This window comes from Marmota flaviventris, chromosome 19 (genome assembly GCF_047511675.1).
Source record: "Marmota flaviventris isolate mMarFla1 chromosome 19, mMarFla1.hap1, whole genome shotgun sequence".
Taxonomy (NCBI): domain Eukaryota; kingdom Metazoa; phylum Chordata; class Mammalia; order Rodentia; family Sciuridae; genus Marmota; species Marmota flaviventris.
The window spans coordinates 27,731,318-27,748,754 of NC_092516.1; the positions used below are offsets into that span (position 1 = coordinate 27,731,318).

General features: G+C 52.3%; 2 protein-coding genes and 1 non-coding gene across 4 annotated transcripts; 1 reads left to right on the forward strand and 2 right to left on the reverse strand.

The window, feature by feature from the left end:
* Positions 1-127: 127 nt before the first annotated feature.
* Positions 128-10,963, reverse strand: Bud23 (BUD23 rRNA methyltransferase and ribosome maturation factor). 2 transcript variants are annotated; one of them, XM_027948459.2, is made up of 12 exons: positions 10,861-10,963; positions 10,725-10,762; positions 8,501-8,596; positions 8,327-8,409; positions 8,132-8,228; positions 5,927-6,023; positions 4,748-4,798; positions 3,999-4,084; positions 3,821-3,866; positions 3,466-3,524; positions 497-586; positions 128-384 (listed from the first exon to the last, which is right to left on the reverse strand). In XM_027948459.2, exons 1-12 carry the CDS (start codon positions 10,906-10,908, stop codon positions 330-332), a joined length of 846 nt encoding a protein of 281 aa, XP_027804260.1. In that variant the 5' UTR covers positions 10,909-10,963; the 3' UTR covers positions 128-329. The 2 variants fall into 2 exon arrangements, with proteins under 2 accessions (XP_027804260.1, XP_071461812.1); XM_071605711.1 differs by lacking the exon at positions 10,725-10,762 and having other exon boundaries at positions 10,861-10,925.
* LOC114103184 (small Cajal body-specific RNA 20) lies at positions 988-1,115 on the reverse strand. Its single transcript, XR_003584614.1, has one exon. It is a non-coding gene; the product is annotated as a small Cajal body-specific RNA 20 (non-coding RNA).
* An 84-nt stretch (positions 10,964-11,047) lies between the features above and the next one.
* Positions 11,048-12,331, forward strand: Dnajc30 (DnaJ heat shock protein family (Hsp40) member C30). The gene has a single exon (XM_027948500.2). The coding sequence runs from the start codon at positions 11,058-11,060 to the stop codon at positions 11,721-11,723; it is 666 nt and encodes a 221-aa protein (XP_027804301.1). The 5' UTR covers positions 11,048-11,057; the 3' UTR covers positions 11,724-12,331.
* Positions 12,332-17,437: the final 5,106 nt, after the last annotated feature.

A 17,437-nucleotide genomic window follows, 5' to 3' on the forward strand; every position in this document is an offset into this window, starting at 1 on the left:
CCACCCAGCTGGATCTTGAGACCCAATTCTTGCCTGGAGTCCTGCAGTAGCCCCCAACAGAGGGATTAGGGAGGCTGGGACAGGACTGGACTAGCTGGGGCAGAGGGAGGACAGAATGGGAGTTCACTTCTACGCAAAGTGGTTTATTGCTTTTAGAACAAAACAAGAAATCCTTATAACTTATTTAGTGAAAATAATTTTAGAACTTTTCTAAAATACTATGTTGTCAACTGCAGAAGTAATCACTTCAAAATAGAAAACTTCCTGGGGGCGAGAGCTGAGCTGGCGGCTCCCATGATGGGTCGGAGCTGTCCAGAGGTGGCCGCCACTTAGAAGCGCGGCTTGCGCTTGCGGCCGGTGTACTGAGTGTCCGGTCGGACTTCCCTGTGGGAGACAACAGTGTCTCAGGACAAAGAACCCGCAGCCCTCCCAGCAGGTGAGCCCTCAATGGCCATGGCCACCGCCCCCACGTTGCTGCTCCCTGCCCGCTACTCACTTGCCCTGACGTCTGCGGCGCTCCTTCTTCTCCAGCACCCACTCTCGGCTCTTCCTCACCAGGCCTCGCCGTGCCAGCCTGTAGGGAACCCTGGGCCAGAGGCGTGGCCATGAGTGGTGGACTGAGCTGCCCCTCGGCACATGCTGACAGTTTGGGAGTTTTCCCCCAATAAAGGTGGTCTCTCACTGCCCCCTCCTGCAAGTACTCCCTCTTCCATGATGGTGCGTCCCCAGGACAGCCCCCTTCCTAGTACAGGTGCTGGGGCCAGAGGTGTGCGGCCTTCACTTGGCATCTCTGTGGCAACTGTGCTGGGTGCACGTACTTCCTGCCTCTAGGGGCTGCACTACTTTGGGGCCAACTTTGGCCAAGAGCAGGTCAGTGCTGGCAGTGCCAAGGAAAGCCAGAGGCCCCCTGCCTAGGGCTGCCACAGGGGGCCCTGGTGGTCCTGTGGAGTTGGGATGCCTGGAAGTGACCAAAGGGCTCCCAGCCACTCATGTCTGAGGTAGGAAAACAAGACTACCAGGCTCCCAGCAGCCCTGACGAGGACCTCAAAGACTAATCTTGGCCCCCAGCTCTGGCTGAGGAGACGAGAACCCCACAGCGCCACGGGAGAGAGGCCACAAGAGGAAGCCTGGGCTGGTCCCCTAAAGCCACATCCCGGCCTGGTAGCAATGCTTCCAGCACAACACAGGCAAAGCTGCCCGCCACTCCCCAAGCACCCGCAGGCACAGCCTGTGGAACCAGCCTTGCCCTTCAGGTACCCCTCGAGTACACCAGGGCAGAGGCAATGCTCTCTAGGCAAAGCCAGTGTGGAGGCCCAAGAGCTGCTCAGGGTGTACCAGAAAGGAGCACAGAGAAGGACCAGAACAAGGGACCCTGGGGTGAGGAAAGACAACTGGAAGAGCCCAGAAGACCCAGGAGAGTCCTGAGAAGCAAGCGAGGCCAGAGCCAGCAAGTCCCACTGAACCCCAGTACTGTTGCACAGGTGCGTGCAGGAGCTGAGTCCCAGAAACCATAACGAAGCACTCAGCACGCAGCAGCCGCAAGCAGCAGTGGGAAAGGCCTGGGGGACATAAGGGAGCAGGTGGCTGGGGTGTGACCCACAGGCCAAGAGAAAAGGGGGCGTGGCCTCAGGAGTTTGGAGGGTCAGTTAGGATGAGGAAGCGCAGACCAAACAGGAGAAGCAGAAGCAGCAGAGGCACAGCCTCACTAGACAAAGCCTTCAACTTGTTCCTAATCCACCTATTTGAAATTGTCCTCAATGTGATGAGACAGTAGTGACAGTAAGTTAGAAGGCTGCAGCCGCCCCTATGTCCACATTGAGCCACGGAGCAGGAGCCTGCAGAGCAAGGGAGCCACGAAGCACACACTGTGCTCCACACGTGGTGACAGGGCAGGGTCATCCCCTTTTAAACAGCTGGGGAATGGTGCCCAGTCCCCCAGCTCACCCAAGTTTACAGCAAGGACATGTGGTCAGCAGACTCAGGTATGAGGACCAAGTGGCATAGAGGTCAACACAACTGTACCCTCCTCTGCCAAGCAGACAACCCCCACCCCAGCCAAGAGGAACAACCACAGGACCCCTCAGGGGTCAGAAGGAGTGGTCTGGTGGCTGCAGGAACACTCAGTTTTCACCTTGAGACTGGTTTCATCCAGCAGAACCAGGGAACAGCTTCCCTCTCAGCCACCACATAATCCACTACACATTCAAGAATCCCGAGCACCTTCTATTAACAAGAGGCTACTGTTGATCCAACGATCTGACACCAGCCCCACCAAGATTTCATTTTAGTTGGGGATACAAATAATAACCACGCACAAGACCCAGAGCAGGGACAGGTGGAGAATGAAGGCGACAGGAAGGCCACCACAGACAGTGGGCAGGGAATCGACAGGAGATGATGAACCTTTGAGAAGAGGTCCAGTGTCGCTGCTGGGCAAAAAACAAGTTGAAATTTGTTTTCAAGTTTCAACGGATGGACGGACAGCAGGGAACCTCGGCAGTGACAGTCTAGGCCAGATTTGGGGCACATGTTGAGGGAAGGATGACAGGACTCATGGGTGGGCTGACTGGATGTCACACGTGAGGAAGGACAGGAATGACTGAGAAGGTGGGGAACTTGGGAGTCTGACGGGCAGGTGGTGAGTCCAGGCAAGGGGACTGAGAAGCTGGGAAACCTGCAGTGGACTGAGGCTAAGGCTGTGACATGGGCTCTGAAATCCTGGCTGACATTTAAAGTGGCAGAGATGAGAGCAGTGGGCCAGGCTGCCCAGCACACCACCCAGGAGAACCCACAGCACACTGAACAGGAACAGCCAGCGGAGCTGCAGGGAAGCAGGACAGGGTGAACAGCCAACAACATGTCCAGAAGAGAGTGGCCTCTGTGTCAGACCCCACTGAGCACGCAGCTGAGATGTGGACAGCAGAGGGCAGGACTGAGAGGAGGCGGATCTGGCAAGATGGGGTCAGTGGGGAAGCTGAGGGCCTGCTAGGTCGGCAGAAGAGGAAGCAGGTGGAGGCGAGCAGGCGCTCTGCTTCCCAGGAAGCAGACAGACAGAGTGACAGTGGGCAGCTGATCCGGGTTGAGGGAGGATCTTTTCTGAAACAGGATAAATTGTGTGCAGATGCGAATGACCCAGGAGAGTGGAGATGAGGATGCAGGAGAGGGAAGGGGAGCCGGGAGGGAGCCACGCAGGGACGGGGCCCAGGTGTGTGGAGGCGGCAGCTTGCCACGAGGGGCAAGGGCACCTGCGGGCTGACTAAGGGAGTCGAGCTGCCCAGACATCCAGAAGTGTCCCACCCTCCAGCTCCAGCAGAAGCAGGCACAGTTCAAGAGCGATGTCCAGTTCCAGTCCCACCATGGCATCCCCACTGCATCTGAGGCTGAGGCTTGGGATGAAAGCAGAGAAACACTACAAACCTGGTGGTGACAGGCCCTGCCCCTAACCAGACTCCGCAACTGCTTTACCTCTTATTAGTGAACATGGACTCAGTGGCCTCCTCTTCCTCCTGATTTTCACTCAACCCCTGTAGGAAACAAAGTGCTCTTAGACCACCCTGCAGATCCGCAACCCTGTTGCCCAATCCAGACCCTGAGCCCAAGCTCCTGCAATAGGCACAAGGTCTGTTCCAGAAAGAGCCAACACCCTTTGGGACCTGCGGGGCAGGCAGTCTCTGCCTCCAGGTTGCAGAAATAGACATTCCTGGCTCTGAGCTCTGGGGCTTGGGCCACCTTGACCTCTGTTCTCTCAGAATGCTCTTCAGGCTAAGCTCCACAGCTGGAAATGCTGGAGACACAGGCCTAGAAACCCAGGGTCCCTCACCTTCGGCAGGAAGGTTGAAGGCCCAGAAAACAGACAGAGGTAGAACCTGAAACGAGAATGTAAGGGAGGCCCTGACTCAGAGCCCTGCGGGAAGTGGGGAGTCCCACTGGCCCTGGGACCCACCCCGGTACCACCCTGGTTCATCCGCTGGCCTACACAGCCCACCAACCCCGCTCACTTCTTTGCCTTGGCACTGTTGGGGTAGTCCACCACCACGCCACCCGTGAAGCCGGCCTTCGTGGCCTGGGTTGTGATCAGCTCCAACTGAGGAGAAAAGGGTGGGGAGCTGGGCAGGGGAGGCTGAAGGAGAAGGCACATTCCTCCCCTCAAGCAGTCAGGCTGCTGCCCAGACATGGAAGGCCTTTCTCCATAAGACACCCTCAGTTAGTCCCACAACCCCCAGAGCCACAAAGAGGCCCGCTCCTCCCTTGGGGGATTAGAGAAGGGAGATCCCCCCGGGTCTCCCTCTCCAGCCCAGGAACCCATCTCTTCATTCTAACCTCAGCAAATGAATGGCCACCAGCTGGGAGCCACTCACTCATGTGTTAGTCAAGGGGACTCGTCCTGTCTGAGTGGACATGAATTCATCATTTCTACCCACAAGGCCCAGAGCAGACACCTGCTCACTCCTTGCCCTCCCACCATTTATCTGGTTGAGGAAATCCCACTACCTGTAATACCACCTTGTCTGTCAAGAGAAGACAAGACACCTAACTGGTACCATGGACACCACCCCTCTTAGGATAACCAGTCACCATCAGGGGCTGCAGGGCCCACTCTTGGGTGCTCAGTCCCTATTCCCACTGACAGCCTGTGAGGTTCCTTGTCTGTGGTCTCCTGGCTGCCAGAGGGCAGCCGAGGGAGCACCAGGGCAGCTCCCTGTTCTGCACTCGCCACCAACTGCCACCCCCAGCAGCCAGGGCTCACCTGCTCAGAGTTCTCAGGGTACAGCTGCAGGACGGCACGGGCACCACGGGCCTGGGGGCAACAGAAATGTCACTGCCTCACAAATGCCCTAAGGATCAGGACAAGGCGGCCTTCCTTCACTAAATACTCATGAGCTCCCAGTGTGTGCAGGACGCTGATCTTAGGGCCAGAGACATCTTCATGAACAAAAGACACTCCCAAATGGTCGGAGCCCACTTTTTGGTGGTGGAGGCAACCAACTGACAGCAGTGGTAAGTACCAAAAGGAACACTCAGTAGGCTGGAGGGGGCGGGCTCCTGGGCTCCCTTTGGTTTAAGGCAGGCCTCGCTCTGAGGGCCCTGGGCGGAGTACTCATGTGGGGGCAGCTGCTGCTGGAATGAGTGAGGAAGGGGGAGCACCAAGGCCCCTGCAGCTCCAAGATGCACCCAGGGTGCGAGTGGGAGAAACCCAAAACCCTCAAGACCAGTAGCCAGCCACCTCCAGGGACCATTTGCCTGGGAAAGTGGGGTGAGGAGGGGGGACTAGGGTGGCAAACACACCCAGGTCTTTCAAACTGTGAAAGAGTTCCTTTAGGATTTAGAATTTCAAAACCCATGACTGAATCTTAGGAAAAAAAATGAAATCAACACCATTCCAGTTACAGAGACAAAATAAAGCTAACAAATGCTCTTAATGATAAATAATCAACCTGCTCCCATCTAAGGCTGACATCAGTGGGGGGGGGGGGGGCGGAGAGGGAGAGACATGGGAAGGGTACAACTTCCGGAGTGCCCTCTGTGCTGGCCATGCCATTCTGTCCTCACTCTTCTCAGCCCACGTCCCCAACTTCTGATTAAAATGTAGCAGAAAGCCCCAACTTCGTAGGATGCTCTTAAAAGCCCTCTGGCAACTGACCCTGTGTAATATTATCTCCCAGAAACCCAAGGAACTGTGATCGACAGAGGCTGCCCTATTCCAAGTTCATACCTGGGTCTCATACTGACTCCAGTGTCTTTGGGGATTGATTAGTGTCAGCCCACTGCACCTGGACTTCTGTTTTGGCTAAGGGCCTGGATAGCGGCAACCACATTAAGGTCCTGCCACCCCTCCCATTATGGGACCCCTCAACTCTACAACCCAACCTGCAGGGGTGGGTAGGAAGGACAGCCAGCCCGGAAAAGGAGGAGACCTCATACTCACCAAAACAGAATACAGAGAGGAAAAAAAGTGGTACAGGCGCTTGGCAGGAATGTCGGACTTCTTGTTGGCATTACAGAGCCACTGCACAGCAGAGATGCTGAAAGGAAAGGGATCAATCAGGAGAGGGACCAACCCTTGGCCTTCCGGACTCCAGGCTTCTTCAGGCCTCTGGCACCTTCCACCATGGCCTCCTGCCCAGAACACCTTTCTTGGAAAGTGCTGGCCCATTCCTGGGCACTCTTACAAACTGGATCAAGCTAGCCAGCACTCACCTCCTGAGTCAGGCCCCCCACTCTCTTCCCAGTCAAGGAAGGGCACCCAACTGGTCCAGCTGCCCCTTTATGCTAAGGTGCTTCCTTCTGTGCCTGCCCAGGGTCTTTGCAGTCCTGATCTAAGCCTTCAGCAGTTCCCATGTCCCCCTCCCAGCTTGCCCCCACCTCAGCACCCAGGAGCATTTCAAATGCTTCTCAACCTCCCCTCACTCTGCTTCCATCTCAAACAGCCTTCCTCAAACAGATTGATTGCATTGCTCCCCACCCCCATCACCTACTAAATAAAGCCCCGATGTCTGGGGTGCTCCTAAAAGCCCCCTGGGGAACTGACCCTGTGCAATATCAACTCCCATGAAACCCTGCGTTCACCCTGTGCTCCCTGGCTCCCTCCCACCCACCGATGCCCTCTCTTGCTCCTCTTCTCTTGCAGGCCCCTCACTACCTGAATCCCACCCGGCTCCTCTCCTTCAAGGCCTTCTGCTCTTCTTCACAACTCTGGCAGGCCCCACAACTCCCCAGCGCACACCCCACAAGTGGCTTTGTGTTCAGCGGCCTGGCTGTCTACGGCCCTCATAAAGCACAGACAATCTTAAAAGCAGCAACTGTGTTTCATTTCTACGTATTCCACAGCACTCTGTACAACGTCTTACGTATACAAAATGTTTTTTAAAAAATACACCATAACATCTCTTTTCTTAAAAACAAAAATGAGCCAGGCATGGTGGCACACACCTATAATCCCAGCAACTCAGGAGGCTGAGACAGGAGGATTGCAAGTTTGAGACCAGCCTCAGAAACTTAGCAAGACTCTGTCTCAGAATAAAAAATAAAAAAGGACTGGGGATGTAGCTCAGAGGTAAAGCACCCCTGGGCTCAATCCCTGGTACCAAAACAAACAAAAATAATAATAATAAAAAAATGAAGTTGGTGCAGCCATCCAAACCTCTAATCCCAGTGACTTGGGAGGCTGAAGTAGGAAGACTGCAAGTTAGAGGTCAGCTCTGGCAACTTAGCAAGATCCTAAAAAGAGCTAGGGTTGTGGCTCAATGGTACAGCATTCTGGATTCAACCCCAGTACCAAGAGCGGGGGGAGCTGGGGGTGCAGCTCAACAGTAGACTCTACACTTAGGATGCATGAGCCCCCCACCCCCCACCCCCCCCCCCCACACACATACACGACCACTAGCTCCTGATATACATACTATATTAGTGGCCTTTGGTTTCTCACAGCTTAGAACACCTCACCTAATCATTCCTGAAAAAACAACTGCTACCCTTGAAATGTCCCCTGACCTAAGTCTTACTCCTACAATTAAGAAAATCTTCAAATTCAAATATTGATTCCTCACCCTAATCCTACCCCCAACCTAGGATTGCCAAAGGAGGTATCCCCAAATGAAGGACTGTAACTTCTCCCTTATCCCAGCTTCCACTCCCAGCAACAGGGCACTGCTCCAAACACTGAACAGAACTCAGCCAGGAAGACAAAGAAAAACTTCATATTTCCAAGTCATTTCAGTGTTCTAAGATCTTTTACCAAACTAAAAACATGCCCCAAACTTGACCCAACAACCAAGAAAGAGCTCCAAAGCCAATGAAGACATTAGAGTATCCCAGGCACTCTCCACTAGTTGTTTGAAAAGAAGAAAACAAGACGTCTTCCAAGGCCCACGAAATGGCTTCTAGAGGCTCAAAGCCCCTCGACCCCAGCATATACAAGCACACAGAGAATCCATACTGAGGGGTCTGAACCTGGCAATGCAAGCTGATCACAGTAGACAGTTTTGAAATTAAGCACACATTTTTGGGCCTTCTGAAATAAATCTGAAAATCCCAGGAGATGTATACTTTCAAATATCCTGTGTGACTCTGCTATAGCCAAGTTTGGGAGCACTGGCCTACAAAATTAAGAACAGGAAATGAAGACCCTCACCTGATACAACCATCAAAGGAGCCTGGTTTGAAGGGGATGCCCTGGCCCATATCCCCCAAAAGCAGGTCTCCTTCCGTGTCTCGGTCCAAGGCTGCATCTACATGGAAGAAAAGGACATAAGAGAAGCAGACAAGGAGTACAGCTGCGCCCTACTCATGAGGGTGGCCACCCTGGTGTGAGACAGGGCATACTCACCCAGCATGGCAGGGCTGATGTCAATGCCCACCCAATAGTGCCCTTCATCTGAGAGATAATCTCCACTCAGCCCGGAACCACATCTGGAAGACACAATGGGACAGGGAGGGCCTCAGTACTACTGAGTAGCAAAAATGCTGCCAAGGCAACCTGAACCAGGCCCCAGGACCTCACCCAATGTCCAACAGGTAGCAGGGCTGACCCTCGGGCAGATTAAGGAGCTCCAGTGCTCGCCCAGCCATCTTGGTCTGGACATCGATCATCCGTGAGCTGGGAAGGCAGAGTACAGTGAGTGATAAAGGAGTGCTGGGCTTACACCTCACCAGAACAAAAACCCAGAAGAAGAAAGGAACCATCAGCCAGAGGTACTCCTTCTTGACCCTGCTCCTTGTAATTATAACTTAAATCTATTTAACAGTGGTCCTAAAACTTCATGGAATACAACAACATGCTATTTTATCGTGACATAAATTATATACACCAGCTGCTAGGCTGATGTGAAGGGAGCAAATCCTTTAGATAATAACCAACCAGTGACTAGCTACAGCTCCATCAGGCTTCAATGTTCTATTACTTATAAATATATTCTTCCAAAGAGAAAGTGACTCTCATATATAAGAATAAAAAATGCACAACAAGAACCTAAAGCAGGGTCGGGTATGGTGTCACACTTCTGTGATCCAAGCAACTCAGAACGCTGAGACAGGATCAAAAGTCTGAGGCCAGCCTCAACAACTTGAGACCTTAAGCGACTTAGTGAGAGCCTGTCTCAAAATAAAAAATAAAAAGGGTTGAGGATGTAGCTTAGTGATAAAGCCCCAGTACTAAAAGCAAAAGAACAAACAAAAACCTATAGCAGGGGCTGGGGATACCCATCGGTGGTAAAGTCATGGCTAGCATGCATCAGGCCCTGGGTTCAATCCCTACTACCACAAAATACATAAATAAACAAACAAACAAAAAAAAAACAAATAGGGCAAATAAATACATAAACAGGACATGTAAGGCATGGAGTTCGATTCTCAGCACCTCACTTAAATAAATGAGTAAAATAAAGGTCCATCAATATCTAAAAATAAATAGATAAAAACAAAATCATAAGAAATAACATGCAAGTCTTGTGTGACTGTTAAGTAACTACAATTAAAAAGTAGGTAAACTGGGGCTGGGGATGTGGCTCAAGCAGTAGCGTGCTCGCCTGGTATGCTCGGGACGCTAATAAAATAAAGATGTTGTGTCCACCGAAAACTAAAAACTAAAAATTTAAAAATTCTCTCTTAAAAAAAAAAAGTAGGTAAACTGCAGTAAGTTTATTTGTAACTCCATATGTCAAATAATGGTTTATTTAATCTAATATGCCCCGATTTTTTTGGTGGGCAGGGTTCCAGGGATTGAACTCAGGGACACTTGACCACTGAGCCACATCCTCAGCCTTATTTTGTATTTTATTCAGAGTCAGGGTCTCACTGAGTTGCTTAGTGCCTTGCTGTTGCTAAGCCTGGCTTTGAACTCATGATCCTTCTGTCTGAGTCTCTCAAGCTGCTGGGATTTCAGGCATGCTCACCTCACCCGCCCCAAATATTTATTTTGATATATTATCAACATAAAACATTATAAGACATTTTACATTATCTCTATACCAAATCACTCAGACCATATTTCAATAGATGGCTTCAGGCTGCCACAATTAACAGGTCTATAGTATATCCAACCTTCTTAAGATCAGGGGGAAGAAAAAAAGAATCACACTCCACAGTTTTCAAAATGCCTAAACATGGAGCTCTGCAGATGGAAGTCTATGTGTGTCTCGTAAAGACAAGTGGACCAGAGGTTTTTGCTGACCCTCTCAGTCTTGAACTCCAATTTGAACGGGAAGGAGAACCCGGGTATCCTGTAGAATTTTCGACAGCGTCGTATACTGGAAAGGGCAGTTTCGGAAGTCCCTGCTGAAGCTTCTACTTGCCAAATGACTCTGTACCTGTCCCAGTAGCTACCCTCCAGGCATCGCAGATACCTGTGCCAATGGCCAGCCGTCGTGCAAAGGTAATGCGACAACGTACCTCGATCATGCGAACCTACCTATTATTTCCTCCCCACCCACAGAACCGACCCTCGACAACGCCCTCCGCCCCCTTCGCCAGGCGCTGGAACAGCGGCCGCCCTGCGCTCGGAACGCCACCGGGTAAAGCAGGCACGACCGCAGCTGGGCGCCGCGGTTACCGAGGCCCCACGGGGATCACGGCTTAACGCTGCCTTGACGGAGGCAGAGAAGTGGCCTCGCCCAGCTCCCTGCTCTCCCCCGCCCCCACATTCTGCATGTTTTCCAAGTAATGCCGACACTTGGGGCAGCTGCCGGGCCCCGGCCCCCCGACGCCGCGGGATTCCAGGCTCCCCTCACTTGCGAACGTATTTCCGGGCTTCATTCTGGTCGTAAAACTGCGGGGAAGAAGAAGAGAAAGGCAAGTAGAGGAAAGAATTCAGACGCCGCAGCCCTAGAAGAGGAGAAAGCGATACCCGCGGGCCAAGCGCCTCACCAGTTCCGGGGGTCCGCTGTGCTCGGGTCTCCGACCCCGAGACGCCATCCTCTAGCCTCCTCAGCACGCTGGCGTTCCCGGAACCCGGCTTTTATGTCATCAGCCCCGCGACTGCCTCGAAATGCGCATGCCCCGCCCCTCTCCCCGCCTCCTCGTGCACCTGATTGGCTACCCAGCGCCGCCCACCCCCTTTCAAGATGGCAGCTCCGCGCCGGCCTTGCTGGCCGCGGTTGTTCCTGTGGAAGTTGTGGCAAACCCGGAGGTTTCCACAGAATTCGGCGATACACCCGGACCTGCGAGCGAGGACTTACTCCGGAGGAGACGGCCCATACTCGCGCACGGCGCTTTACGAGCTGCTCGGCGTTCCCTCTACGGCCACCCAGGCGCAGATCAAGGCGGCTTACTACCGGCAGAGCTTCCTCTACCATCCCGACCGCAACTCGGGGAGCGCCGAGGCTGCCGAGCGCTTCACGCGCATCTCCCAGGCCTACCTGGTGCTGGGCAGTGCCACCCTCCGTCGCAAGTACGACCGCGGACTGCTCAGCGACCAGGACCTACTCGGGCCGGGCGTCCGGCCCTCGGCCGACCCGGCTCCCCGCGCCCCGCCGTCCAGCTGCCGGGCCCGTGAGGCTGGCGGGGCCGCCTCGGGCGCCCCCCGCACCATGTTCAACTTCGACGCCTTCTACCAGGCTCACTACGGAGAGCAGCTGCAGCGCGAGCGGCGCCTCCGGGCCCGGCGGGAGGCTCTTCGCAAACAGCAGGAGGACCAGGCCAAGAAGGGGTTCCAGTGGGAGGAAACCCGGGACACGACTTTCATTTTTCTTCTCCTCTTAATATTCATCCTCATCGGCCTTCGTATTTGATGAGAGACGGGAAGGGCAGGAGAATTGCCCAGCCAGCCCCTAGAAAACGCCCTTTCCTGTCCTCTGAACCATTGGCCTTGCGTAGTCTACTTCTGTTGGGGTCCGAAGGGATGTGCCCCTTGACCTCCCGAACCTGCCCATCCTAACTGGTGACCTGCACATCCCTGCGGTCCAGAAAAGGAGGCTTATCGATGCCCAAGAGGCCCCAGCATGAAGAATCCCAAAGGCCCCAAGTGGAGAGTTTTCGCGAGTCCCTTGGTTGCCTGCTTCCAGAGGTCGCCTTCCTGATGTCCACTTCAGGAATTCTCACTCTGGCTTGATCCAAAAGCCCTGAGCAATATTTGTCTGCTACTGCCCCGTATTTGTGTCTCGGGGCTCCTGGGTAACCTTGAAACGTGCAATATGCCCAGTTGTTGGCTGCCAAAAGAAAAATTCTGGGGCTGTACAACACTTGTCTTTCTGTGTGTTCCCCACGCCACAGATGTGGACTGATCCAGTGTAAGGATGTGGTCCGTGGAGAGCTTGCTGCTCCTCAAGGGTCTGCCCCACACCACTCTCCCTTCTGTTGGTGGCACATGGGAGTGAGAAAACAAGGTCATCAGGCATAAGGAGTGTGTGCCCCGTGTCCATATGAATCTAGTGTGTGACCTTGGAGAAGGAGTGAATCATTTGCTCTCTTGAGGCCTGTCACCCTTTATTAACCATAGTTCTAGACCATAGTGATTACAGCATGAAGGGCAGAGTTCACCTTGGGACCGTGTGCCTGTTACCTGGTCAGCCCTTTATTAGCCAGTCTGATTGCTAACTGTGCAGCCCGTCTCCTCCAAGAAATAGACTGACTTGGAGCTTGAGTCCCTGGAGGGTGGCCCATACTCCTGTTTAGCTTGCAGTGCTTATCACAGGCCCCATAAGCCATGTCCTGAAAACCAAGCCACTGGAGGCTGTGAGAAACTCGGGGGGTTTGGAGTAGCCAGGCCTCCTGAGGGTCAGAAGCCTTGTTGGTCAAAGTGGAGAGTGTTCCTCCTGCACAACTGCATGAAGGGTTGTTTGGAGTTTTGGGTATTTGGTTTTTCTCTCTGGTGCTGAGCAGCTGGGCAGTAAGACTCCTTTCACTTACCACCTGTGAGAGTGGGATGGCCATGAGATGGCAGAAGCTGGAGTGTCTATGCCCAGGGCTGAGTATAAAGCTGTGGGAGAGGAAAACCCTTACAGGATATCTAGGCCAGGTTGAGGACCCAAGTCTAGGGTATAAGCAAAGCCCAAGGTGCTTAAGTATGTTAATGCCAGTTTGTGCTCTTGATGTTTTGTGTAAGATCCTTGTATAAATTGGGGTATACCCACATATAGTCCAGCTTGATCTCTTGAAAACTATTTGATTATCTTGCCTAGGAGGCGGGGGTAAATTAGTCATTAGATTCCCAGTGATCATGATTCCGTAGTAAAGATTCAAACCCATGTAGATTCAGAGCTGCTTGGCTCTGAGCCTTGATTTACTGGTAGAAGGTTTTGGTTATTTTTTTAATTTTGTTTTGTTTCGTACCAGGGATTGAACTCAAGGGCACGAAAACACTGAGCCACATCCCAAGCCCTATTTTGTATTTTATTTAGAGACAGAGTCTCACTGAGTTTTTTAGCACCTCACATTTACTGAGGCTGGCTTTGAACTCGCTATCCTCCTGCCTCAGCCTCCCTAGCTGCTAGGATTATAGGTGGGTTTTGGCGACCCACTAGAGGATATGTGTACTTTTTAAAAGAACATTTAATGTTGTTATGTTTCAAGTTCTCTTTTGTACATATAAACTAGGGGAAGCGGAGCTTAGCAGAATGTGCACAAGTGAGTGATTTCTCATCCAAGAAAGCAAGGCTTGACAGTACTTGGGGTGGGGGCTTTTGTTTCCATCAGAAGGGCTCTTTAGTTTGGGTTTGTAAAAGCACTAGGGATCTGTAACACCATGCACCCATGACATAGACCTTACGTTTGTCTTCTCCCAGCCAAGAATGTTTCCTGTGGCCCTAGAACCAGTAGATAACATAGAATTTTACAGGTTTCAGACTGGGGGGATGGTTCTCAACATGAAAATTCTGGGGACGTTCCATAACATTCTATGCAACTCTAAACAGGTTAGTTTGTAAAGTTTATTAAGCATCATCCACCTGGTCAGCCTCTCCTGTGGCTGTGACAAGGACCACTGCACTCTGAGAGTGTCCATCCCCATAGGCTTCTGGTCTTTTTTAGGCCACAGCCGAGCTCTGAGAGGCTCTATCCCTGCTGTTCCTAAAACTGAGTCTGAGTCTTCATGGAAAGGGAGATGTGTGGGAGGACTTTGAAGGATCCCCAACTGGTTCCCATGATAACATTTGTCTCCCCCTTTCCTGATTGTCTGAGTCTTACTCTACCTGCCCTGGCAAGAGGAGGCTGCCATGGACACTAGCCTCTGTCTTGTAGGGCTTATCCCCCTAGTCCTGATCCTGCAGGAAGGCTCAGACATGCCCAGTCTTAGTCATTTTTCTTCTTTTGGTTGCAAACTAAAATCTCCCCTGAAGTTTGGACCTAGAACGAGAGACTAGCAAAAAGGGCCAAATCTGCCTCAGGCTGTGCTCAGTGGGGTGGGGAAGGGGGTGCAAGTACAGTAGAGGTCAAGAGAGCAGCAGGCACCAGGCCCAGGTGGGAAGACTTGGGCAGCCAGCAGGGACCAAGATGCATGTGTGTAGGCAGTTGTGTGTGGTCCTTGGAGTTGATCAGAACTGTGTTCCTTTTGAGCCAAACTGCTCCCCCCTCATTGCTCTTTTATTTTATTGCTGGGTAAACTAACCCTTTGCAGATCCCAGCATTGACAGTAAGAGTCCTACTTTCTTCTGAGATCCCGGCTGTCATCCTGTGGGTGCATCTTCAGCCTCTGTCATGGAACCAGAAGGAGCCAGCCTTAGTCCAAGGAGTCATCCCTTGGATCACAATTGACTCAGGTCTTCACAGGTGCCAAGCAATTGGCACCAACACTCCTTTTTTTGAGAAATGGGAGAAGCCTGAGTCTTGAACCTTTGGGCTTTCAGGGAGGTCACCAGACCCCACGAAAACAGGCGAAGAGAAAGGACATTGGTCAGTGGTGGTACTCCTTCAGTCCTCTCCCTCACACCCCCTCTTCTTTTTTTTTTTTTTTTTTAGAATTTTAATATTTATTTTTTTAGTTTTTCGGCGGACACAACATCTTTGTATGTGGTGCTGAGGCTCGAACCCGGGTCGCACGCATGCCAGGTGAGTGCGCTACCGCTTGAGTCACATCCCCAGCCCTCACACCCCCTCTTTTAAAGTGCTATGGATTGAACCCAAGGCCTCACACCTGACCCTGGGCATGTATTTTACTGCTGAGCTACATCCCCACCCCCATCCATGCTCTTGAAGTTGGTGCACGAGAATGTGGGCTCTAACCTGGCCTTTGCGTACTCTCGATTCATCTGCCTGTGATTAAGTCACATACTGCCATCTGCCCATGCACAAGAGCATGGCAGAGAACCTGCCTCTCCTGCCCCCCAGCTCAGCTCTGGGATGTAGCTTATAGCCCAGAGAGATTTGTGAAGAGCAGTTGAGTGTCCCTCTGTTAAGGTATGTGGACCTTCTGACCTTGCATTGCCAAGAACGCTCTCATCACAGCAGGTAGCCCATATGGGGGGGGGTTCATCTCTCACTGGCTGTCCTGAGGTCACTTGGTCCTGTGACTCTAGACATATCTCCAATTGCCATCTCAGGCCTGGGATCCTGCGGCTAATCTTGAGGCTGGTTGACCTCCCGCTCACCCTACCTTTGCCCCTTTAGCATCCACACCCTCAGTCCAAGGAGGGGATGCATTAGACACAAGAAGGCCTATTTCAGAAGACCTGGGGCAGACAGATTTGTGGTTCATGGGCCACAGCTAACCTGTTTGGCTGGGATGTGTCCTAAAATATCTTAAACCAACATTCAAAACTTGGGAGATTTTTGCAGAAAAATAGATTGCTAACCTCTTGAAAAATGAGAATGTCTGCCACCATTGAGCTGACTTAATTTCCTGGGCACTGTGGGAGAAGTCAAGTTAACAGCCACTCACTCCTAGATGAACACTGCTTCCCAGGCTGCTACATGCCCACCAGCTGGAAGAGGTGAGGTACACAAGGCCTCCATCCACACACTTGCACCATGTCCCCAGAGCACAGAAATGTCTTTCTGCGTGTCCACCAAAAGGGGAAACCAACCAGCTTGTCCCTTTTAGAAACCATTCAGCAACCTCTTGTCTGGAAGGTTGGGGTGAGCCTATAGCCAGGGCTCTGCAAGGCCACAGTGGCTCAGGCCTGCATAGCTCAGTGAGCCTTGATGGTCCATCTCTGGACAAGAGAGGAAGCCTAGAAAATGATGGGAAGCCAGTGATTCCCAAACCAGGAGGCATATGTAAGACTTTCTGAGAAACAAGAATTTTGTGTTTATCCCAAAGGGTAGGAGATTTGTTATTTGGGGGTATTTTTGGTTTGGGTTTATAAAAGCAGTAGTGTCTATAAAAGGACCTTGATGTAGTCCCTCAAGTTTGTACTTTTTCACAGAGGATTATAGTCAGGATCATTCCCTGGGGCCTTAGAACCTGGAAGCAGAAAGTCTTAGAAAGGAGGAAGGGCCCAGACTGCCTGACCTCTTCCAGAATATTCCAGAATACTCCATGTGCCTTCAAGCCAGGGGCTTCCTGAAGTTTTTTAGCCATCCAACTCGCCTCTCCCTTGGCCCACCCAGGAAGCCCACTCCATCCCCACCTACCTCAGGTCTTGACCAGGCTTGAGCTGAACAGTGAGAGGCCTCACTCCCTCTACAGGTGGGTCTGAGCTCTTGGTGGAAGGTGAGGTGTGTACAGGGCCTTTGGAAGGACCGCATCTGGTTCCCATGGTATCACTCTTCTCCCTCCCCAGTCCCACTCTTACCTGGGTCTTTCCTTTGCTGTTCACCTGCCCTCTTCAGACTAGATGCTGCCTCTAGAGGCCATTCCCCAAGTCACGATAGCAGAGAAAAGCTTGGTCATGCCCAACCTCAGCCCCATCTCTCCTGATTACAATCAAAACTCCTGGAAGCTGGGATGAGGAATGGATTCCAGGGCAAGAGAGGTTCAACCTGTCCCAGCTGAGACAAGAATGAAGGTTTCCCTCACTGATGAGTCGCTGTCGTCTCAGCAATGGAGCAATGAGGCCAGGGTGGGACAGGGTGTCTTGAGTGGGCACTCATGGTTTTAACTGTACCCCTACTAGGGGCAAGTCACTGGCCCAGAGGGCTCTCTGAAGCTCACATGGGCCTGCTCCTCCAGCTGTTGCCTAATCTCTAAAGGCCCGTCAGGCACTGTACTGTGATGCCTCCATGTGAGCGCAGCACTCAGGGCCTTGACCGAGCGCGGTCTGCTTCCATTGGTCTCCTCTGACTCTGGCACCACAGGGTACAGTCCTTTAGAAATGCCAAAGCTAAACACCACACACGTGCGTTTCTCAACAGATCCCTCCTGGGACTTAGTTCCACTCCTTCCAGTCCTTATTCCTCCAAAGGTGCCCTTTTGGGATCTCTATCTTGTAGTGTCAAACTTCAGTGGGATGCAGAGCCAACCCAAGACCTCCCTCATTCAAGATGGTGCAATTCTTACTCTCACGAACCAGACCAGGCCAACTTTGCAAGCTTCTATGGCACTCTGACAGTCCCCTGTGCCTGCAAGCAC

Excerpts from the sequence above, each read along its gene's own strand:
- Bud23 (XM_027948459.2), bottom strand. The coding sequence starts at position 10,908 with ATGGCGTCTCGGGGTCGGAGACCCGAGCACAGCGGACCCCCGGAACTG. Across the intron at positions 6,024-8,131 it reads TCCTTTGATGGTTGTATCAG|CATCTCTGCTGTGCAGTGGC; the intron begins GTGAGGGTCTTC and ends CTTTCCTTTCAG. Across the intron at positions 4,799-5,926 it reads CCTCTCTGTATTCTGTTTTG|GCCCGTGGTGCCCGTGCCGT; the intron begins GTGAGTATGAGG and ends TGTTGCCCCCAG.
- Dnajc30 (XM_027948500.2), top strand. The coding sequence starts at position 11,058 with ATGGCAGCTCCGCGCCGGCCTTGCTGGCCGCGGTTGTTCCTGTGGAAG.